The 22,195-nt window shown below is 41.3% G+C and overlaps 1 protein-coding gene across 1 annotated transcript in view; it reads left to right on the top strand.

Moving 5' to 3' along the window:
- Nucleotides 1–22,195, top strand: part of DNAH8 (dynein axonemal heavy chain 8) — a 367,659-nt gene that overhangs the window by 297,515 nt on the left and 47,949 nt on the right. Inside the window, exons 86-88 of the mRNA XM_059400544.1 lie at nt 5,808–5,924; nt 8,158–8,259; nt 15,545–15,705. Of these exons, the coding sequence (XP_059256527.1) occupies nt 5,808–5,924; nt 8,158–8,259; nt 15,545–15,705 (380 nt within the window). The remainder of the gene's footprint in view (nt 1–5,807; nt 5,925–8,157; nt 8,260–15,544; nt 15,706–22,195) is intronic.

The following is a 22,195-nucleotide window of genomic DNA, read 5'->3' as shown; positions in this document are numbered from 1 at the left end:
AGCCCTCCTGCCTTTCCCATGGGAACCCACCACCATCCCCAGCATCCTAGTGGATGCCTTGGCCACTGCTCCCTGACGACATATCCACCTCCTCTTGGAGCTTCGTCTCAATGGGATCTTCCTTCTGGCCTTATCATCTCTCTATGGTTTCCCAGAAATTCCAGTGCAGCGCCATTTTGGGTTTCAGAGCAAGGTTATATTCACCCTTCAGAATCCCAATTTTAAAATATCATCCTCCAAAGTCTTGGTCTTTTGAAACAAAGTAATTACATTTGTGTTGTCCTCCCAGTACCTCCTGCAGAACGTCAGAACAGCACCTTCTGGTGGTCAGTGTGCCATCCTTTGATGGTCCGTGTGCCACCCTCTGTTTGAACAATGCATTGGACCGAGGGAGTATCTAACACAGTCATTGCCTGGTTCTCAGTCATTGCCTGGGCCCCAGAATCCCTGGGAGCAGGCAGCAAGGTGGGCTGCTCAGTCCTTCTTAAAACCTCGGAAGTGATTCTAATACCAACAAGAATTAGGAATAACTGCCAAATATCCATTGTCCTTAAGACAGGAGTCCATCACTTTTATGTCCTTTCCATGGTTTGGAAATTGTCTCCTCCTCACCTTGGCTTGCCGAAATTGAGGCTTGCTTTTTGAGAATTTTCCAATAGGTTATGCACGAGTCTATGAGGTTTTGTTGCTAAAGTCATTGATTAGGCCCTCTCGGGGCTTGCAGTGGCAGATGCAGACGTGCATATTTTATCCTGGCCCTTAAAAATAATTAAATATTTAATGAAAATGGCCCTATCAAATAGGATTCAGGGAATTCCACGGCCAGCAGATTTTCTTTCCAAAAAGTCTCCTACATCTTGTTTTCTTTCTCAAGTTTGAGCCTTGACAAGGATTACCTTCAAGTTTAATAGTGCATATGAAAGTCTTGCTTTGGGGAAGAATGACTACAAAGTTCTTAGTTTAAATGTCTTTAGAGGACCCCAGATGGCTGAGGTGGTTGGGCATCTGCTCTTCAGCTCAGGTCATGATCCCAGCCTCCTGGGATTGAGTCCTGCATGGGCCTCTCTGTTCAGCGGGGAGCCTTGCTTCTCCCTCTGCCTGCTGTTCTCCGCTGCTTGTACTGTTTCTCATGGTCTCTCTCTAATAGATAAATAAAATCTTTTTAAAAAGTCTTCAGAATAATTTCAATAATATGATACAGGTCTAGAGAAAGATCTTTTACATTTTGCTTAACGGTTTTTTGCAGGGGTTCTGGCCATTTCTGTTCGTTATTTTTACCTTTTAAAATTTCCCTTGTGTTGTGTAGTATGAATTGCATTTTTCATTTTATGTTAGTTCCAGTAATTGAACAAAACAGGATGTGATGCTCCAAAGAGATCCTTGTTTTGAAGATGCAGCTGAAGTGATTCTGTCTTGGGCTGTGGGAGATGGGCTCATTGAGCTGAGGTAGAATCCAACATAAAATTGGAAATGGCTTTGACATCATTAAGATGAGCAACTTGTCTTCAGCATCCAAAGGAGGATTCCAAGTTTTCCGTATTTCACTGTCTTGTTGATTCTTTGGAATACAAGAAGGAACCATATTGGTCAAATTCGGTAAAAAGTAGACTAGTTTTCTTAAAACCACCACTCTCCAACTTAGTAATGAATAATAACTCCCTACCGTTGAATCAGGTTTTCGCTCTCTTTCCTGACATTCGTATCTGTCTTGTGTTTTACCCCTGAATCATCACATGAGCGTGTAGTTCTAGCTACTCACCCGAGGTCACTCTCTGCTGCAGTAAAACCATTTACCTGCAGCCTCTTGCTAGAAAAATCAGGAGCTTTGTGTTTCTGTCTTTGTCATAGCCTTCACCAAGCCCGGAAGTCTTTTCTCCCTGCTTTTAAAAGACCACCTTCAGGGGAAAAAAAAAAAAGGAGCAAAATATATATAGAGAGTAAACATGAAAAATGTATATTTATATTCTAACAATAAATTTTATATATTCATAAAGCAATATGTACGTTAAGTTTAAAGAATCTGAATAATTAAATAAAATGCAAATGGTTGCAAGAAATTAAAAAAAAAAAACCACCTTCGGTTTCATTCTTCCCACAAGCCTCTGACTGAATGTCCTCTTCAGGCTTATCATTTGTTAAATTTTGATAATTAATTATAGTCACCATCACCTTGTCCTCTCCTTGTTTCTAAGTTTTATTTTCTCAACTGGATTAAAACTTCTTTAAAATACATTGATTTTAATATTTTTCCATTGTCTCACATAGGACTCATTCCATAGTTTCAAAAATACTAAAGTACTAAAATACTAAAAGACTGAAGAGATTTAGTATTCCCAATATTCCAAATTCTAGCAAAGCAGCCTGCTTTTGATATTCCAGATGTGTTAGCTCTTCTCCCGAGGGTTTGAGTCTATGATCTGACAGTATTCAAGATGATAATTCAGGGTACTTTCTTTATTTTTTTATTTTTATTTGTTTATTTATTTACTTTCTTTATTGTGACTTAAAGAGATCAGTGAATACAAAAAAAAGTTACAAGAAAATGAATTTACTTCATTTGTAAAGAAAAGTCACCCTCCCAAGATTTTGTCTTTTGTTTTTTCCAAGATAAGCTAAATAGCCTATGACTTTAGTGAACCAACCTAAAAAGTAAATGCTTCAAATGAAATTTGAGAGTAAATACCATTAAGTGAAACAAATCTCAGCATTGAGCAATTTTCAAAGATCATATTTTTAAGGAGCAGTGGAATTGCAACGGCTCAGTACATGTAAATGGAAGTGTTTCCATAGAGCCAACTTAAGCAGTTTTTGTAATTGGAAAGGAAGAATTATTTTCCATTCAGCCTCCTGTCTAATTGAACTGTAAATTTAAAAAATTAAGTCAAACATAGGTGAAACAATTTTAGAGTTGATTCTTTTTAAAAAAAGAAATAGTGGAAAACATTTTCATTTCACCAGTAATTGGTTAGCTTCCTTCTTTTTGAAGGCTTCCAGGTACAAGAAATTCCAGAGGCTCAAGCCTTAGCTGAATGCATTTTCGTGTTCATATCGCACAGGGTCTCCCAACTCACTCTTGGTCCAAAATAACTTGGAGGGAGATCACCTCAGTGTTTCTGAGATCCACTCCAGAAATTCTTTTGAATTTCTGTGTTAGCCTCAGAAATCACCCCCCCTGAGGATGAGGAGAGTGCCTTTCATTCTGAAAATAATCAATAATCAATCTAGTGTTCATTTCAGAATCATAATCCTTTCCCCAAGAAAGCACAAAGGGGAGACAAAAATGGGAGACATGTTTCTCACTGTCAAGGTTCAAAGTCTGGTTATAGGACCAAATATTTCAACATGAAACAAACAAACAAAAAAACAACACATCACGGCAGCATGAATGTTGAGACCAGGAAGTGGAAAGCCATCAAGAGAAACTGACACATTAAAGAGCCACGGTTCTCCCGTGTGCACAGGGGATGATACTGCAGTCCTCTTCATCTGTCAAGGCACCTCTGCTCCTTCTCACCTTCTCTGTGTTCAAGGTGGAAGATGGTGCTTCACAGCTCCCAAATTTAGAAGTCTCCCTACTTTAAGCTCTAACTAGGATAAATTCTAGATAGCAGTTCTGAACCCTAAGTTCAAATTCCTGGGAGGAGGAATCTGGTTTGGTTTTTCTTGGGCTGGCTGTCTACCTTCTGTCTAATTGATTAGCTAAGGGATGAGGATGGGAGTCACACCATTACAGATGTCTAATATCTGACAGCCTAACCTAAGGAAGCATGGGTTTACCTTCGGTCTTATTAAAAAGGAGACAACAGACCCAGAACAGAGTTACTTGTGCTAAGCCCACATTGTCAAACTGAAACTAATACATAACCTAACTGCAATTTCAACCTTCTCCAGGAGTGTGATTTTAACTGGTTAGTCTGGAATTTCCTGGTCAGTACTAGTGAGGTAGCCCCCTAATAGACCCCTTTCCCCCCCCCCAAGAAAGGTGACTTTGCCCAAAATAATCCTTTTTCTTACTTATGACTTCCTTGTGCCATCTCCTCTCTACCTTTAAAAACCTTCCCTTTTTCTGTAGCTCTTTGGGGCTCCTTCCTATTTGCTAAATGGGATGCCTCCTGATTCATCAATCATTCAATAAAGCCATGGAGATCTTTAAGATTTACTTGGTTGAATTTTTATTTAATAGTCTGATCTCCCAGGGTCAGGACATCTGGACCCAAATTACCCAGATTAATTTTCATGTTTTACTTAATATTTTGAAAGCACATTCTGAAAATCAGTAATTAAACCTTCTTGCTTTCTGAATTTTTTTCTCTGCCCTGTGCATGAACTTGTCTAAACTAAAATTCATTTAGATTCTTTTAAATCGTGGTATTCATTAGGATCTAAAGCATGGAGCAGTTATACTAAGAAGTCTCAGAATGACTTGTAAAAACAGTGTGGGAGTGTGTGGTATGTGTGTGTGTGTGTGTGTGTGTGTGTGTGTGTGTGTTAAGAAAGGCAGAAGAGAAAAAGAAAAGTTAGTATATATTTAGAGGTAGAGAAGTAGAATTATACCTTTCTATAGATGTTTTGGGATTCTACTCTCCCCATGGATTCTCACCTTGACCACTAGGGTCAAAGGGCTGGGAGCTAAACCCAAGTAAATAATTGGACCTCCCTTAGAGACTGGTTGTGTGCTGAGGCAGAGAAAGCTGATGGAGTAGTGATATTTGAGTTCATCTATGCGGTTCAATAGGTGATCAGAGCCTGGACTGCTGGTTCTAATGTGGTCTCCAGAATATGGAGGCAGTCGAATCATTTGATCTGAGCCCCTTTGGATTGTTTATGGGCAATCTGGCAGTTCCAAACAGTTAACTATATCCCATGGGAGAGAACAAAGGAGGGCAATGTGCAAGTTTTCAGAAGAAATGTGTCATGTCTCACAGTAGAGATTTGGGGTTTTCAAAGCCTGAAATTGCAAGATTACAAAATCAAACTAGTAGGGGGGTCTAATGCTCTCAAGTGCTTAAGATATTCAACTGGGAAAACAAAAGTTTAAACTCTTGCACTGAACATTTGAAAGTTTTTAGAGTCTAATTTAGAATAAATGAATTAACTTAACAGACATTTGTTGAGCATCTACTGCATGTTGTTTTTTTTATTAATTTTTTATTTTTTATAAACATATATTTTTATCCCCAGGGGTACAGGTCTGTGAATCACCAGGTTTACACACTTCACAGCACTCACCAAAGCACATACCCTCCCCAATGTCCATAATCCCACCCCTTCTCCCAACCCCCCCCCCCCAGCAACCCTCAAAATTGGCCATGGAAACCTAGACTTTTTTTTTTAAAGCCCAAGAACTCTGCTCTAGCAAATAGTTGAGGATTTTTTTTTTAATATTTTTTTATTTATTTTTGCAAGACAGAGAAAGCAGGCACATGTGTACATGAGCAGAGGGAGGAGTGGGCAGAGGGAGAGGGAGAAGCAGGTTCCCAATGCGGCACCTGGACTCTATCCCAGCGCCCTGGGATCATGACCTGAGCAGACAGAAGCTTAACTGACTGAACCACCCAGGTGTCTAAGGACTTGTCCTTGTAAACCATTTGGCAATAGAACCATGAAATAGTATTTCTAAAGAAATACTTTTCTAATATACCTGAATACATTTCTAATATACCTGAAATTCTATACTGTTCTTTTATGACATCAACTCATCTCTATATCATGCCTTAATTTTCCTGTACTTTATGTTTTAATAATAATAAGAGAAATCAGCTGCATTCAATTTTAAAATCTCACTCATTTTCTTTGGTGTTCTTAAGGAGCGACGCAAATTTGGCCCCTTAGGATGGAATATTCCCTATGAATTCAATTCTGCAGACTTCGCAGCCAGCGTCCAGTTCATTCAGAATCACCTTGATGAATGTGATATTAAAAAAGTGAGTGAAATTGTTATTTTCCCCATTTTTAGTATTGTCCTCAAATCAAGGTTCTACAGACATTTTCAGACTATAATACACAGTTGAACCCACTGAGCTTCCCCTTACCTCTCCCAAAAGGGACTGCTCATTCTAATCCATTGTTTACTTGTCCAGGCCCTTCCCCTCACACCCCTACTTCGCCTAGGAGTGCATTCAGACCCCAATCTCACACTTGTGTTCCCCCCCTCATCTCTCTCCTGTGCACATACAGCAGAAATAGACCACAAGTGAGGCAAATCTGTGTGCAGAAACTCCACAACCTTCCTCGGATCGCACCTAACTGCCCCCAGTGCACTTTAAGAGAATGTATACCTTAAATCAGACTTTTCTTCCAACATCTCTCACTGATGCCTCTTCAGAAGTGAAAGGTTATCTCAGCCCACACCACACAAGGTTCTTTCTCACCTTTAGTCACATCATTTTTTTTTAAAGATTTTACTTTTTTATTCAACAGAGAGAGATTACAAGTAGGCAGAGAGGTAGGCAGAGAGGTGGGGGAACCAGGCTCCCCACCGAGCAGAGAGCCGAATGTGGGACTCCATCCCAGGACGCTGAGATCATGACCTGAGCCGAAGGCAGAGGCTCAACCCACTGAGCCATCCAGGTGCCCCCTTTAGTCACATCTTATCAGATGTTTAAACTTACATAAATAGATAGCAATAATTTCTAATAATGGTCACCGATCATTGTCCAGCATTTCACAGTTCTCAGAGTGCTCGTGTGTGGAGGATCTCACCTGTATCTTCACAACTCTGTGAGGTCAGCATAGAAGGCATTACTGTGTTCCCATTTTACTGATGAGGTAATGGACAAGAGAGAATAAAGGACTTCCTCCAAGTCACAGAGCTAAGAATACAATCCAGTTGTCCCTCCACATGTGTTAGGAAGGGTTGGAAATTCATTTTTTCTATGGTCTGGAGCAAGTTTATGAGCCTCTAGGAGGCTATTTCCTCATCTACAAAGCGGCCTTGGTTTCTGTGAGGAATAAGTGAATTCGCATTTGTGAAAGCACAGTATATGGTGCATAATAAGAACTCAATAAATTCCAGTTTTCTACTGTCTCCTCTTCTCTTCTTTCTCATAGTAGATCTTGAAGCTAATTATAGGTGCTAGAATGTCAGTATGGCGATGGTAAGTCATGATGAATTCTCTTTTTTTTAAAGATTTTATTTCTTTATTTGACAGACAGATCACAAGTAGGCAGAGAGGCAGGCAGAGAGAGAGGAGGAAGCAGGCTCTCTGCTGAGCAGAGATCCTGATGTGGGGCTTGATCCCAAGACTCTGGGATCATGACCTGAGCCGAAGGCAGAGGCTTTAACCCACTGAGCCACCCAGGTGCCCCACCATGATGAATTCTTATGTGGGCCACCAGCGGATCTAGAATCAAACCATTACTTTTTCTTGAAGTTACAAAGGGATATTAAATTGAGTATGACAGTTTGATGAAAAATACATCATATGGGTTCACAGTCTGTTATTATTTATCATTTGTATACACAAATAATAGTTAACCTTGAAATAGTTGCCTTGAAAGGCAGTGGAGCTGATGAATCAGAATTTAGCCAAAAGAAAATAAATTTTTTAAAATCAAGCATTCTTACTTTTCCTACCCCAAATGTATTAAATAAAAAAAAAAAACAAAAAAACCTATTAATATCTGTAATGTATTGCCAGGATAAGATTGCTATGGAAATTAATAAATACTTTGATTTAGTCATAGCTCACAGAATGAGACAGCAAAGGATTGCATTGTAGAAAAATGCTGTGGATGAATAATTTTCTGGTTGTTCTCATACTGATTCAGAAAATATATTACTAAGAAAGCACATTAAACAGTTGATTACTTGATTTTGCCCCCTTTTTTCTTTTTTCTAACAGCTTGGCATTACTATAATGAATATTATAGAGGATTGCATCCACCGAGTGAAAAAATTGTCTTTTCCCCCTATTTTAAATAATGAGTAATATATTCCCTTGTTATTTAGTATTGTAGATTTTTCTTTGATGACCAAACCCTGGCAGTTTCCATCATGTAATAGCAAAAGAGTTACTAATAGAAGAATGTGAGTCATTTTAAAAGTGATCTAGCTCATGCTTCCTTTTTGAGATATTTCCTCCAGGAAAAGACTTGAAATGTTTAGAGTTACTTGTTTGGATTGACAATGAATAATCTTTTGTATTTTTAATAAAGGGTGTATCATGGAGTACGGTTCGGTACATGATTGGAGAAGTTCAATACGGAGGCAGAGTGACAGATGACTTTGATAAACGTCTACTCAATTGCTTTGCTAGGGTAAGTCAATTTACAGGAAAAGCATGGGACACATTTCATTTTATTTTCCTTTTAAATAAGAATATTTGTTTGTTTATAATTGGTGAGCCAAACTTAAGGGCGGGAAAAACCCAGATTGCAGAGCTGCTGAAAAGAAACCAGCCAGCAAAACCAAAACCAAAACCAAAACCAAAATCCAAGCCCAACCAACTAGCAATCTACCTGTGGTCCAGAGGATAATAGTGGTCAACTTCCAATAGTCTGTAAATTTTCCCCTGTATAAATGAGTTGCATATTTTTAGGGTCTCTCGCCACTGTCCTTCCTCCATGAAAACATGACCGCTTATTTGCTACTTTCTTAGAGTGTAAGTCTCAGGAAGATTTCAAACCCCCAAATAAGTGACTGGAGAATTAACCATGATTTGAGTATTCTCATCTTTTCCATTAGGACACACAACTGAAAAACTGTTCATTTTTTCCTTCTGTGTCCAGTAAAATCTACATACATCATACTGGCGGACATTTTCTAGTGAAAATTATTCCTTAGCAATTACAGTTTTCTCATCGTGATAAAATGTATAAATATAAGACTCAAACTCTTCTTAAAATTTTTACATGTTAGAGAAGCAATATGTATTACCTAAGTGGGAAAAATCAGATATGTTAAGTATTTTATGATTATCTGAATTCTTTATAGTAGGATCTATATTGACAATTATCTGTTTCAGTGATTTTTTTTTCTCCTTGACAAAAACAGCAAAGCAGGGCGCCTGGGTGGCTCAGTGGATTAAGCCGCTGCCTTCGGCTCAGGTCATGATCTCAGGGTCCTGGGATCGAGTCCCGCATCGGGCTCTGTGCTCAGCAGGGAGCCTGCTTCTCTCTCTCTCTCTCTCTCTCTCTCTGCCTGCCTCTCTGCCTACTTGTGATCTCTGTCTGTCAAATAAATAAATAAAATCTTTAAAAAAAAAAAAACAGCAAAGCATAAGCTTTGGCAATATTTTGGTAAATTGGAGGTTGACCAGGAATCTGATTTTTCTTTCAATCCTTATTTATTTTTGCAAGTTTTTCTTAAAGCTGTAGCTCATGCTTCATTTTTGAGATATTTCCTCCAGGAAAAGACTCTCCCCCCACCACCACTTCTCCTTGCTTGCTCTCTCTCTCTGCCTCTCAAAGCTGTATATGGAGAAAGGTGGAAGATGATAAGTGTTGTGTGGAAGTGGGGGCCTGACTGCTGGAGATTAAGTGGGCCTCCTGGAAAACGACTGGGCAAAACTTACTGAAATTAAGTATTCTAGATAGACACATCCCAGAACATTTCTAGAAAAAGTGTACAAATGAACGTGTATAATGATGTTTATGGCAGTGTTGTGTGTGGAACTGAAGGTAACCATCATAGGTTGGGTTGCTTGTGGTTTCCTCTTCCCCAGGCCATGACCTTGGTTGAGGCAGGCTCCCTTCTGCCAGGGCAATACCTTGGGAGGGACAGTGTGATGAGCCTTGAGTAGTCAATACTCCAGACAGCTGAGAGTGAGTGCCTGGGTCCTGAAGAAGGAACTGGTGGTACGTCACAACATCCACTACAAATGCCTAAATATCTTAAGAAGTAGTGAAATGAGCACAATGGAATACTATTGCTCCCCCTTCTGGGGTACAGTCTGGCCACCTTTGGTCATATCAAGCGGGTGATACTTTCTGACCAGACTCCCACTCCTGAGTATATGTCCCAGAGAAATTTGCAAACAGGTGTCCATGGACATGTACAAAGATATTGCTCATAGTATTATTTGTAGTAGTAGGAAGTTGTAGGAAGTTACAGGAAGTACTAGGAAGCTGTAGAAGTAGGAGTCGGCCACGGGGGAGTAGATGAGTTCAATGTTGTGATGCCTATCATGGAATATAATGTAGCACTTGGAAGAAATGATCCATATGACATCATGCATAGATTTGAAAAACTTAGTGTTGAGTATACAGCCTAAAAAAAATAAAATGAGATCTATAATGTAATACTTGTATATTTCACAAGGACAGAGGTCAAGCACATTTAAATAGATGCCCTCAGAGGGAAGGAGACTGGGAGTGGAGATCTAGACTGAATGGGGAAAAGCAAAAATAAAAGGGGCCTCAACTCTGGCCCTCTGGGTAGCTCAGTTAGTTAGGTGTCTGACTCTTGATTTCAGCTGAAGTCATGATCTCAGGTTGTGAGATTGAGCCTTACATTGGGCTCTGTGCTGGGCTCTCCCCCCACCACCCCTTCTCCTTGCTTGCTCTCTCTCTCTCTCTGCCTCTCAAAAAAGGGGGGCCCAAGACTCATGAGTATGATAAAATAAAGAAATATGGTGCACTCACCTCTATACCTGATATCTAAAGGAATAAAAAGATGTCTTGTATACTGTGTGTTAGAATAATTGCAAAAGAACCTAAAATTGGAGTCTTGTACTCGAGATGCTGAAAGGTGATTAGATTTTTGCATGTATTGTACAGAACTACCAGCAGAATGCTAATGGCAAAAGATGAGGGGGTCAAGAATCACTCCTAGTTTTGACTTAAACAACTGGGGAGAGAATCAAACTATTTACAGAGGAGAAGGTCTATAGAAAGAATGAGTTTTATTGACTGGGGCCAAAAATTAGGAGCTCTGTTCTGATCATGTGACTTTTGAGATGCCCGCTAGACACACAAAATGGAGTTGTCTACCACTGAGGTTCCCTAAAGGCAGGGACTTTACCTGATTACATCACTGCCAGATTCTCAGCATGCAGAGCAGAAGCTAGAACATACTACCTCATCAATAAATACATGTTGAATAAGAGAATGAAGGAAGGTAAACAAGGCAGTTGGATTTATGGTTCTGGAGCTCAGGAGAGAGGTCAGGGTTAGAGAAAAAGAGTTGGAATTTGTCAGCATATAGATGGCATTTGAAGTCAAGATAACAGATGAGAGCACCATCTGAGAAAGTGTAGAGAAAGAAAAGCTAAGGACCGGGTTCTGAGTACTTTAATGTATCAAGAAAGAGGAAATGGTTAACTGAGAGAGGTCAAGGAAGATGAGGAAAAGGACTTTACCTGTACCTAGTATTTGGGTGATAAATCTTTTAAAAAGCAACCAACTTTTAAGAAATATGAAATATACAGAAAAATGTATAAAGCATAAACATATAGCTGAGTAAGTCTCTTCAACTAGACATAGAATATTTCCAGCTCCCCCAAAGACTCACGCATGCCCCTTCTCCATCACAACTCCACATTCCCTCAAGGTAATCACAATATAGACTTTTACACAAACCGTTTCTTCTCACTATGCTTGTACCATCTAAGGAAGTACTCCTTATTAACATAGTTCAATTTTTCCTGTTTTTGAACTTCATATAAATGGACCCATAGACTATGTTCTCATTTTGGTGCCTGCCGTCTTTTTCTCAATATGGTATTTTGAGACTTACCCCTGTTGCAAATGTAGTCTACTCATTTCCTTTACTGTGTTGGGTTCCATTGTATTGTATTGGTGGAAATTAGGATTGTTTCCATTTGGTGCTATTACAAATAATGCATCTGGGGACATTTTTGTATGAGGTTCTTGGAGCACATGAATATGCCTTTCTATTAGGAGCTGAACTGCTAGGTTATAGGGTTTGTGTACTTTCCGTTTTAGTCAGTCACACCAATCTGGTCTCCAAGAATACGTCCAGCAGAAGAATGTGTTATCCCATTAAGCCACATCTTCACCAACACTGGGCATCATTAGCCTCTTAAATGTTAGCCATTCTGGTGGATATATAATGGTATCTCACTTTGGTTTTCATTTTTGTTTCTGTGAATGCTAATGGACTTGAGTACCCTCACATGTTGATTCACTGTTTCAGTTTTCTCCTTTGTGACTTGCTTGTATGTTCTCACCTCTATTTTTCTTGTATTATCTGTCTTTTTAAAATATTGATCTACAGGATCTTTTTGCATATTCTGGATGTAATTTCTTTGTTGATTATGTGGTTGTAAATTTCTTTTCCCATACTAAGCCTTGCCTCTTCACTCTCTTATTAGTCTTTTAATGGTTAGAGATACTTAATTTTAGTATACCTGGTATATATTTTTCTATTTCTTTTATTTCAACCTTTCTATGTCATTATGTGTCAGATTTATCTCTTATAAACAATAGATAACTGGAATTTTTAATCTCTAGTCTGAAGAGCTCTGTATTTTAACAGACAAATGAGTAATTTGATTATTGTGATTGTTGCTATGTTTTGACTTATCCTACCATCTTTGTATGGTAGGCTTTCATGACCCCTTCTTTCAGTAGCCATACTTTTTTTTTTGGCCTTTTTTCCTTTTTCGCTTTTTAAAAATGCGTTTTTATATTTCTGATTGGTTTGAAAATTATCTATTCTATTTTTAGTCTTTGCCTTTTCTAACATGATTACTTAAGTGAAAATCTAACCCTACATTTTAGGCGTTATTTTCGAGCCTTTCTGATTTGCATCTTCCATATTAAAGCTATGGAGAATTTTGGCTCCTCATTTTTATTCCCATTCCTGTTACTCATTATGATAATTTTGAAACCAGTGCTGATTTAGATTTACCAATATGTGTCCTGGTTGTTAGAAGGAGGGCAGTCCATTCCTTATGATGGGGCAAGCCTAGGAAACCTATGGATGGCAAAGACTGGACGACTTGGTGGAGGAAGATGGGGTTGTTTTCTTCTCATCTTATCTATGCTCAGAATGAAATAAGAAGCATCATTAGCTAAGGGGACGCAGGTCATCAGCTGAGGGGAGGGTATGGCAAGTTTGGGACCTTTGAAGAAAGGGGAAGGGAAGTGAAGTAGTTGCCTTGGAGAGTGGGAAAAGAAATGTGTGGTCCTAATACATGTGTTCAGCCTCCCCCACTAGATTGTAAGCCCATTAAAATAAGAAACAGGTCATCTAAGGCTCTGTGTCCTTTCTAGCACCTAGGAGACACTCAGTACATGTTTGTTGATGATGATAAACGTAATTTAATCTCAGAAGACTGAGTTTTGTGTGCCTGGGGTCATAGTCATCTAAAACAGAGTAGACTGGATTGAATTTTCACTGTCCCCAGAGCACAACTTGAAAATCAGGCATACTTTTTTTTTTTTTTTAACAATACTTTTTATTAGCTTAAAAAAATTGCTTAGACTTTTTCTAAAAAGTAGAGTTCAAGGAGAGTCCTGATCTAGTGGGTTTGTCTTTATTTTATTGAAACTGCCTTACTTTAAGGTGGCAGGAACACCACAGTTTACTGGCTCAGTAAAGGGGATTTCTAAGAGACCTCTTTGCCCTCCACATCAGACCCAAAGCCGGCTCTCTGGATCGCAGCTCAAAGTGGCTTGTGGGCAAAGAGGGGGAAAGGAAGAGAGCCTGTTGCTCAAACTGTTGCACCTTCAAGACCTCAAGGTGGACAGTTCCTCCCTCTGACCTGAATCTGTCTTCCTCCTCTTCTACTTCTTCCCTATTCCCACCCCACACCCCCACCCCCATATTCAGGGCAATAGAAGACTAGTTGGCATACCCTAACCCCATATCGGAATGCTGCAAGCCCCACCTGGGGAAGCCCATCTGGGCTTGAATTACTGCCCTAAATGAAAAGTCATCCCACCATTTTACATTCTTTGGCCCCTGGGCAGCTTTTCCTCATGCCCTGCCCCCTCCCCCTAGCCTCCACTTCTTTCTTTCTGTCTCTCTCCTGACTTCCCTTAGGGCTGCTCCACCTTCAATGGCTCCAAAACTCTCTGAGCACTGGGCAGCCCTGCCCCTTTCTCCCCCGAATGTACACTTCCCCCTGCACTCCCTTCAGACTCCTGTCTCATCAGTTCCTTCCCCTCACCTGTACCAGATGGCCCTTCAGTAACCAGAGAGGTGAGTCTGCATCTCTGGCTGTAAGGACACGGGGTTACCGGGAAATGTTACTGAAGAAGGCCGCAGAAAGCACCATGGAACCCACATGCTGCCTTCCCCTACCTCGGTCTCTGCTTCAATCCTACCTTCTGACCTGCTGACCTAACCTCCTTGTGGCTACTTTACCCTGACGTCCAGCTGGCGAGTCTCTCTTCCTGCTTTGAGCCTGCTTTTATTTTGCTTATTTTTACTTCCTCTGGCTCTTACCTTAGTGGACTTTGCACTATGGTGTGTTATGTAATTGACTCATCCCACCAGTGGGTCACAAGCTCCTTGGAGGAAAGAACCGTATGTGACTCATCCTTGCCTTCTATTCCAGTTCTAAGCTCCATGCCTAGTGTACAGGAGTTAACTAGGAAAGAACAGGGTGGGGGGGGGGGGGGGGGGGGGGGGGGGGGGGGGGGGGGGGGGGGGTGAGGACAGAAGAGAGAACCAGCACACAGGACATTTCAGAGTGATCACTGGACCTAAAAAGAGCTGGAAGAAGGATACGGAAGGAAGATGCTAGAGAAAGTGTAAACCACTGAAGTAAAGCACAGTGCCCACCTCTTTTCACATCAAGTCCTCTGAGTGATTCAGACGTCCTGCCTGCACTTCTGTTCCTCCTGTCTTCCTATTATTTCCCTTCCTGCTGAGAAAATTGCTCTGTTAGACACAGAAGTCATTGCCTCAAATCTGGCTCCTAGGCATTCAGCATTCTTTTTTTTTTCCCCCTCTTCATAATAAGTCTGTTCACACCAAGTATATATTTGTTCTCTTGCTTTTACATTACAGATAATCAATTCATATGGAATGAGAAAAGGGTGTCTTCAGGCAAACAATAAGACGGTTGGATACATTTGCTTCTTGTGGCCAGGGACATAACTTAATTAACAGAGGGAACTCTCCAGCTCTGGGTGGAAGGGGAGATGATTGTTAAGTTTTCCTGGCCTTGTGGGGTGCACGGTGCTGCTGTGAGCCACCCTGAGCACAGCACATTCCCGGCATGAACCTTGTTTTGGGGGCGAAGGGAGGCCATGGAATTGCCAAGATCCTTTCTCATGTGTGTGGTTATGGCCTCCTCTCTGCAGGGTGTTCCCATTCATCTTCAAAAGCGGGGTGGAGGCTTGTGAGTTAGTGGAGCAGAGAGTGGGCTTACAAGACTGGCTCTCTCTCATCACTGCTAGCAAGCGCCTTTGGTCTCCAGGAGAGGCTTAGGCTCCACTGTTTTTGCATCATGTGGCCTCTCTCTTTTCTTCATATTTGTGCTAATTATTTCTATCTGTGGTTTTCTTAAGGTTCTTTCACACCCAACATAAAAATCTATTAAAATGGAAATAAGCTGATCCCTTCCTTCCTGATATTTTCATTTAGATGTTCATCACTTTTATTTCTTCTGTTTTCTCTCCCGTTTAGGTCTGGTTCAGTGAGAAGATGTTTGAACCGTCGTTCTGTTTTTATACCGGATATAAAATCCCCTTGTGCAAAACCCTGGATCAGTATTTTGAGTACATCCAGTCACTGCCATCCCTAGATAACCCTGAAGTCTTTGGGCTGCACCCTAATGCTGATATCACGTAAGTTCCTGACATTTTTTAATTTTAAGGGATCATTTGTAACTCAGCCTGGCAAAGGCTGTGCATTTCATTTTCTCTCTTAATTTCTCTCCTTTTCTTTCTTTTTATTTCGCTGTGAAAAATAATGTCATTTCCTGTCTCCCAATTACAACTTTGTCATAGCTTGGCCTGCTCTCCCCTCACTAAATCCTGATGCTCCAGAGTTTATGACGATGTTTAAGCTCTGATTTATGCATTGATTATTCCTCTTCTGTCATGTCATAAAACCAGCTGGTGTTCTTGGTATTGATGCTTTCTACGGATAAGGCAATAGCCTCCCAGCTCCTTGCCTCTTACCTTAAAAAAAAAAAAATCCATTAAAAGTAATGGTCATAAACAGAGTCTAAAAGGGCCAGGAGGACAGAAAGAGGGGGTGAGGAATTGTGCTCCTCCTTGATCCTCTCTCTTGTGACCCCTGTGCCTTTATTTGCTCGTTTGCTTCCTTCTGTCCCTAACCCACATGGTGGGCACAGAGCACGGAGGAAAGGCTGTGGGTTTCAGCTCAACGTGACGCCCCTGCTCTAGTCGCTGAGGTAAGAGGTGATGAGCAAAGAGACAAGAAATGCATCCAAATCCCAAGTCCCTTCTTGGAGCCATCCTTTGAAAGAAGGAGCCTGGAAACAAGGCTATCTGGTTCCACAGAGAGGGCGCCAAGAAGCCCCCGCGGAGATTCTCCTGCGGAGAGTCATCTCTGGCCCATCGAAGAAAGACCACGGAGTTCATGTCACTTAGGAGAGTGGTTGTGGGGGATGGAAGAGACCAAGATGCCTCTGGCAGATTTTAAGCTGTGACAACCCATTGAGAAGGAATGGGGGGTGCCTTTCTCCTAGTCCCTCACCAGCTGCTGCAATTTTAACAACTGTGCAAAGTGGCAAGGACATTTCTCACCTCCTTCTTCTCTGCCCTTGTGCAGCCTCCGTCGAGTCCCAGCACACTTGTCTGTCTACCCCTGAGCATACATGCCCTTCACCCTTCATGTGAGGCTTGACCTCCTGGCCTCTTTGTTACCCATACTGATGCTAAATTGTCTAAATCCTCCAATCTCTCCCATGTTCAGAGATCATCTTCAAAGATGTGGGCAGGACCCAGAAGAACCACAAATGGCTATCACTCTTTTCGGGCCTCACGATGGAATCGTGATGGCTCTGGTGGTTATTGGAAGAGGCCCTCGTAAGTTAGCTGAAAACAGGAAAGTGGTGAAGAAATAAAAAGGTTGCTCAGGGATCCATTTGGAATCAACTCAAACATTATCTGAAAGAAAGTACACAGAGAAATAGTTTTGCTTTAGCTGAAACTTCAAAAATCTGAGGCAGGCCATGTCACTCCTCTGTTGAGAAGCCTCCTAAATCTCCTGTCTCACTCCAAGTCAAGGTCAAAGGCAGACAGTGACCTCTAGGTGAACTTCAAGGCCCACTAAGACCACCTGCCCCCACCTCTCGGCCTGGTCTCCTCCGCCCTCGCCCTCCCTCACTGCCCAGCTCCAGCTCCCGCTAGCTTCCTGTTACTCAGGCCAGATGGCTCCCCACCATGGGATACTTGCTCCTTCCGGAACATCCCTTCCCCCCAGGTATCATTGCGGCTCACCTTTCCACCTTTTCTGGTCTTTACTTAAACTCTACCTTTTCCCTGTTTAAAAATTGCTGACCACTCCCCAGCGCTCACCCCAGACTCCATCCTCCTTGCCTGCTCTTTTCTTTAGATTGTATCTCCAACTGGTATAGTCTGTATTCACTTATTTATTTGCTACCATCCGTCTACCATCACTAATCATAAGCACCATCAGGTCCGAAACTTAGGTCTGCTTTTCCTGCTGCTCTGTCTCCATTGCTACACAGGGCCTGATGCTCAGGGACTCCCTGATGGATGTGCCAGCCATGCTAAGTTCTTCTGGGTTATGGAGAATCTGACGAATGGGAATAGTCTACAGAAACAGCTCATGAGTTCATGTGGGTGGGCAGGAAAACGGCCAATGTTTTAAGGCACTTCTACATCAGTGCTTGAAGCAGCTCATATACGAGGGTGCTGAACTTTGATTTCCTCCTTGGCAGGAGCCCAAGGAGACATGACAGCCAGTTCCCAGAGAACTGGACGCTGTTGAGCACCATAGGATTTGGCTGGGGAGTGCGAAAAGCAGAGTTGAACTCATCTCATCCTGACTTACCCATAGGACCCTAGCAGTTTTGGTCATTAGCTCCCAAGAAAGACAAACCAGAACTAGCAAAGGCCCAGAAAAGTACAACTAAGATGTAACCTAGATAGGAGGCAGTGTTGAGACAAACTATTTTTTTCCTTTGACTCTTTACTTTGAACTATTATAAACCCTCAGAAAAGTACAGTGAACACCATATACCTTTCACTCAGAGTCATCAATTGTTAACATTTTGTACCATTTTGCTTTTTCTCTTTCTATGTTTATATCTTTGTGTATTTATAGATCAACAGTTATGTCCATATGGAACCATATCTATTTCTCTTTGTGTGTGTGTGTAGGATTATAATCCCTGGAATGGATAGAGCTAGGAAATAAGTAGTTTGTAATGTCATGAGCTAATACTAATAACTCCAATTGCAAAGGTATACCTCACGTCTCTTCCTTGTCATCCCTATTTCAATATTGATATCTCCTTTCTCCCATGGTAAGAGTTCTGGTTCCCAGTAAGTTCAATATTGACTCATCTGTTCTAAATCACTCCACCGATACCACTACCAACCACAAATGTATTAAGTGGAGGTTAAGATTTCTTTGCAGTTCTTTTTGTCCCTAGACTATATCCCACTGAGGTTGTACAGAGTACTATATTCAAAAATCACTCAGATTGCTTTTTCTATGTGGTTATGCTATCAATTGATAGATAGGTGCATTTATTTATTTCTATTCTTACTACATTTAGTTTTTGTCCATCTTTGTTGATTGTCTTAAATATGTGAACCGTGGACATGGCTTGGAAATCCTGACTGGATAACGGGGTATTCTCACACCCTTCCAGCCCACTTTCCTCTTCCATTATGGACAACCAAGTGCATTAGTTTCTGGGTTATCTTCCCTGTTTTTTTTTTTAAATTTTTAAAAATTTACAAAGAGAGAGCATGCACATGAATTGGGAGTAGAGGTGGGTAGAGGGAGAGAAAGAATCTTCAAGCAGACTCCAGAGCTCAGGGCCCGATGCAGGGCTCAACCCTATGACACTGAGATCATGACTTGAGCTGAAACCAAGAGTCAGATGCTCAACTGACTGAGCCACCCAGGTGCCCCTTCCCTGTTTCTTTTTGCTAAAACATAAATACATATATAATCTTATTACCTTTCTTTTTCTTACATAAAGTTGCCATAACTTACATATATATAATTTTATGTCTTATCTTTTTCAGTTAAAAATGTATCCTGTGGGACATCTTGGTGGCTCAGTAGGTTAAGTGTCTGACTCTTGATTTTGGCTCAGATCACAATCTCAGAGTTGTGAGATTGAGGCCTGAGTTGGACTCCTTGCTATGGAGCCTGCCTAAGATTCTCTCTCTCCTTACACCTCTGCTCCCCCCCCCTGCTTGCGTGCTCGTCCTCTCTTTCTAAAAGATAAATCAGTAAACAAAATCTTTAAAAAATGTATCCCATAATCACTCCATATGTTACCATGTCTTTCTCACAATTTGTTTTTACAGTGGCATGTGCCTCCATTGTTAATTTGTATCACAGTTCATCATCTGTTCTCCTATGGGTAGGCATTTAGGATGTTTCCAGAATTTTGCTATCTCAAATAATTCCTCAATTACTCTCATGGTTATGGTTTCTCATGTTGTAGGAGATGTATTTTCAGGGTAAATGACTGTGTGTAGGGGTTGCTAGATCAGGAATTAGTGAATATTGCCAGGCCCCCTCCACAGGGCTGTGCTACTTTGCATTCTCAACAACAATGGGATGGGGCCCTTCCTTCACAGCCTCTTCAACAAAGTATTGGTGAAGATTTTGAATTTTCACCAATAAGACAAGTGAGAAATGGTATCGCAGCACAGTTTTAATTTGTTTTCTCTTATTATGAGTCAAATTGAGTACATTTCCTTACACTTGGGGAGTGTTTGAAATAAGACCATCTTGGAGACCCTATGGATAAATCCAGATGTGGGCTGATGCAGGCCCAAGATCAGGAATAATGAGGGGACAGAGAGGGTAGAGCGAAAACAATAGGACATGTCCCACAGGAGACTGGTGGGATTTAGTAAGTTTAGAGCAATGGCTGAGAACCTTATGTAGTTTTCATCCATTTATTTCTGCTACCTGTGGGGTCGAGAGCACAGTGAGCCTTCTGTGTCTCTTGGTAGCTCTTTTTACTGCTCTGTCCAAAGGCTTCTCTGCCATTGCTGACTGGCATGCTTTAGATGCCACAGCTATCTTTTCCCAAAATAGAGTGTCAGGATCTTGCAATCTCTCATTTCACTGCGTAAGATCAAGTAGAAAGTTGCTAGAATTCTGCCTCCACTCTGCTAACAAGTAGCTTCTAGGACCGGTGACCCTTCTCCACTGATCTCTCTTCATGCTTAACTTCCCACCTGGTCTGTCCTTGGGTCTTCCCCGCCCACTCCTGCTCTCTTCCTCCTGGGGACCGTGGTCCATTTTTGGTTCTTGTTCAGGCAGTAGGCTCTGTTGTGCAGCTCTGCGTTTGGTCTTTTTCTCCTCTTGACTCTGGTATTTCTGATAACTGGAATCCTAGGCATGCGAGCCCTCCTTCCTGGAGGGCTGTGTTCTAACCCCTCGCTGTTCCCCCACCAGCCACCAGGAGGCAGTAAGCAATTGCAGATGAAGTTTCTCAGCTAAAACCTACCCCAGGTCCACTCCCAACAACGTCCCTCCCATTCCAGCAAGCAGTGACTCTCCAAGTTGTGTGAGATGAAAAAAAAAGGAATCAAAGCTTCCCCTGACATTTCTAGTCTGGAAGCTGGGATGATGGTGGAGTTTGGAACGGAAGTGCATTTGAAGGGGAGTTGCAGAGTCCGGTTTGGGTGTATTGAACTGGGAGAGGCAGAAGGATGTTTCTGAGTGGGGAGAGAAACATGGATTGGAGCCCAGGTGAGAAGTTTCAACGTATTTGTACAGAGATAACACTTGAAGCTATGAGAAGGGGCGGACTCTCTAAGATAACAGTGAGAAATCTGTGCAGATGTCCCCAGCTAGAAGAATCCTTATTAATTTATCTGACGTGCACCCTGTTCCATAGCACTCTTCCAGATAGGTTCTTGGGCTGTAATTGGGCCAAGGTGGAGAACTCTATGTCCTTACTTCTAGAATCTGCCCTCTGAAGTTAGCATTCATAAATTTGAGAGGAGGGAGAGATTTGTGAAAGGGAATCATGAGTGTTTATCTTCCTTAAGAAGGCACAATCCCTGAAAAGGGGGTGAAGGTGGGATATACAGCTGAATAAATGTTTTAAAACAAGTAAAATCTCTCCCAAGAGCTTAGATACTTTGGCGACAGACACCATAAAAATGCATAGTTTATTCCCATTTTATTATCTAGATTTATAAGGTACCAAGGACTCTGGAAATGCAACTATCTCAATGTCAAAAACAGTTATTTATCTTCAGGCTTTTTCTCATTAACCATTATGCATATTTTTCTACCTTCTGAAATTTATCAAATGTTCTATTACAACTTTTATATTCATTTCTATGCAGGATGAATTTAATTATATTCCTTTTAGTATTAGCTGAGATTGGAGTTTCAGGTTTTTATTAAAAATGTATTCTCGGGCGCCTGGGTGGCTCAGTGGGTTAAGCCGCTGCCTTCGGCTCAGGTCATGATCTCAGGGTCCTGGGATCGAGTCCCGCATCGGGCTCTCTGCTCAGCAGGGAGCCTGCTTCCTCCTCTCTCTCTCTCTGCCTGCCTCTCTGCCTACTTGTAATCTCTCTCTGTCAAATAAATAAATAAATCTTTAAAAAAAAAAATGTATTCTCGTCGTTATCTCATGTGCAAAAATGTATATAAATCTAAGCTGATTTGGGTGTGATCGTGCACCAGGATCTCATTAGATGGTTAATTGTTTATTTATAGACAGTTCCGTTTCTCATTTGTCTTGCATTTTTATTGCCATGACCTCGACTCTGCTACCCAACAGAGACGACCTGGACAAGTGGCCCCAAACCACCACACTACATTACTAACATGCGCTTCTTCCCATATTTACTCCAAAGAGAGATTTTTCTTCTAGAGGTAACTTAAGACCGAAGCTCATGGAGTATTATAGTTCTTGTTCTTCATCTCGGAGCATTTATGGGGACTGTGTTCCTGAAAGCCTGAAAGGCTTTTGAGGCATATAGAGATATTCATGGTTCTCCATTATAGCTAGCTAACCAGGGTTCTGCCTTTCCTATCTCCACAAACATAAAATCACATGGTGGATAAAGAAATGTGAGCTGGATTGCTCTGGCTTTCTGCATCTAATGAAATGTGTTGCAGAGAGAT

Source organism: Mustela nigripes, chromosome 5 (genome assembly GCF_022355385.1).
Source record: "Mustela nigripes isolate SB6536 chromosome 5, MUSNIG.SB6536, whole genome shotgun sequence".
Classification (NCBI taxonomy): Eukaryota; Metazoa; Chordata; class Mammalia; order Carnivora; family Mustelidae; genus Mustela; species Mustela nigripes.
This window is presented reverse-complemented; position numbering and strand designations above follow the sequence as displayed.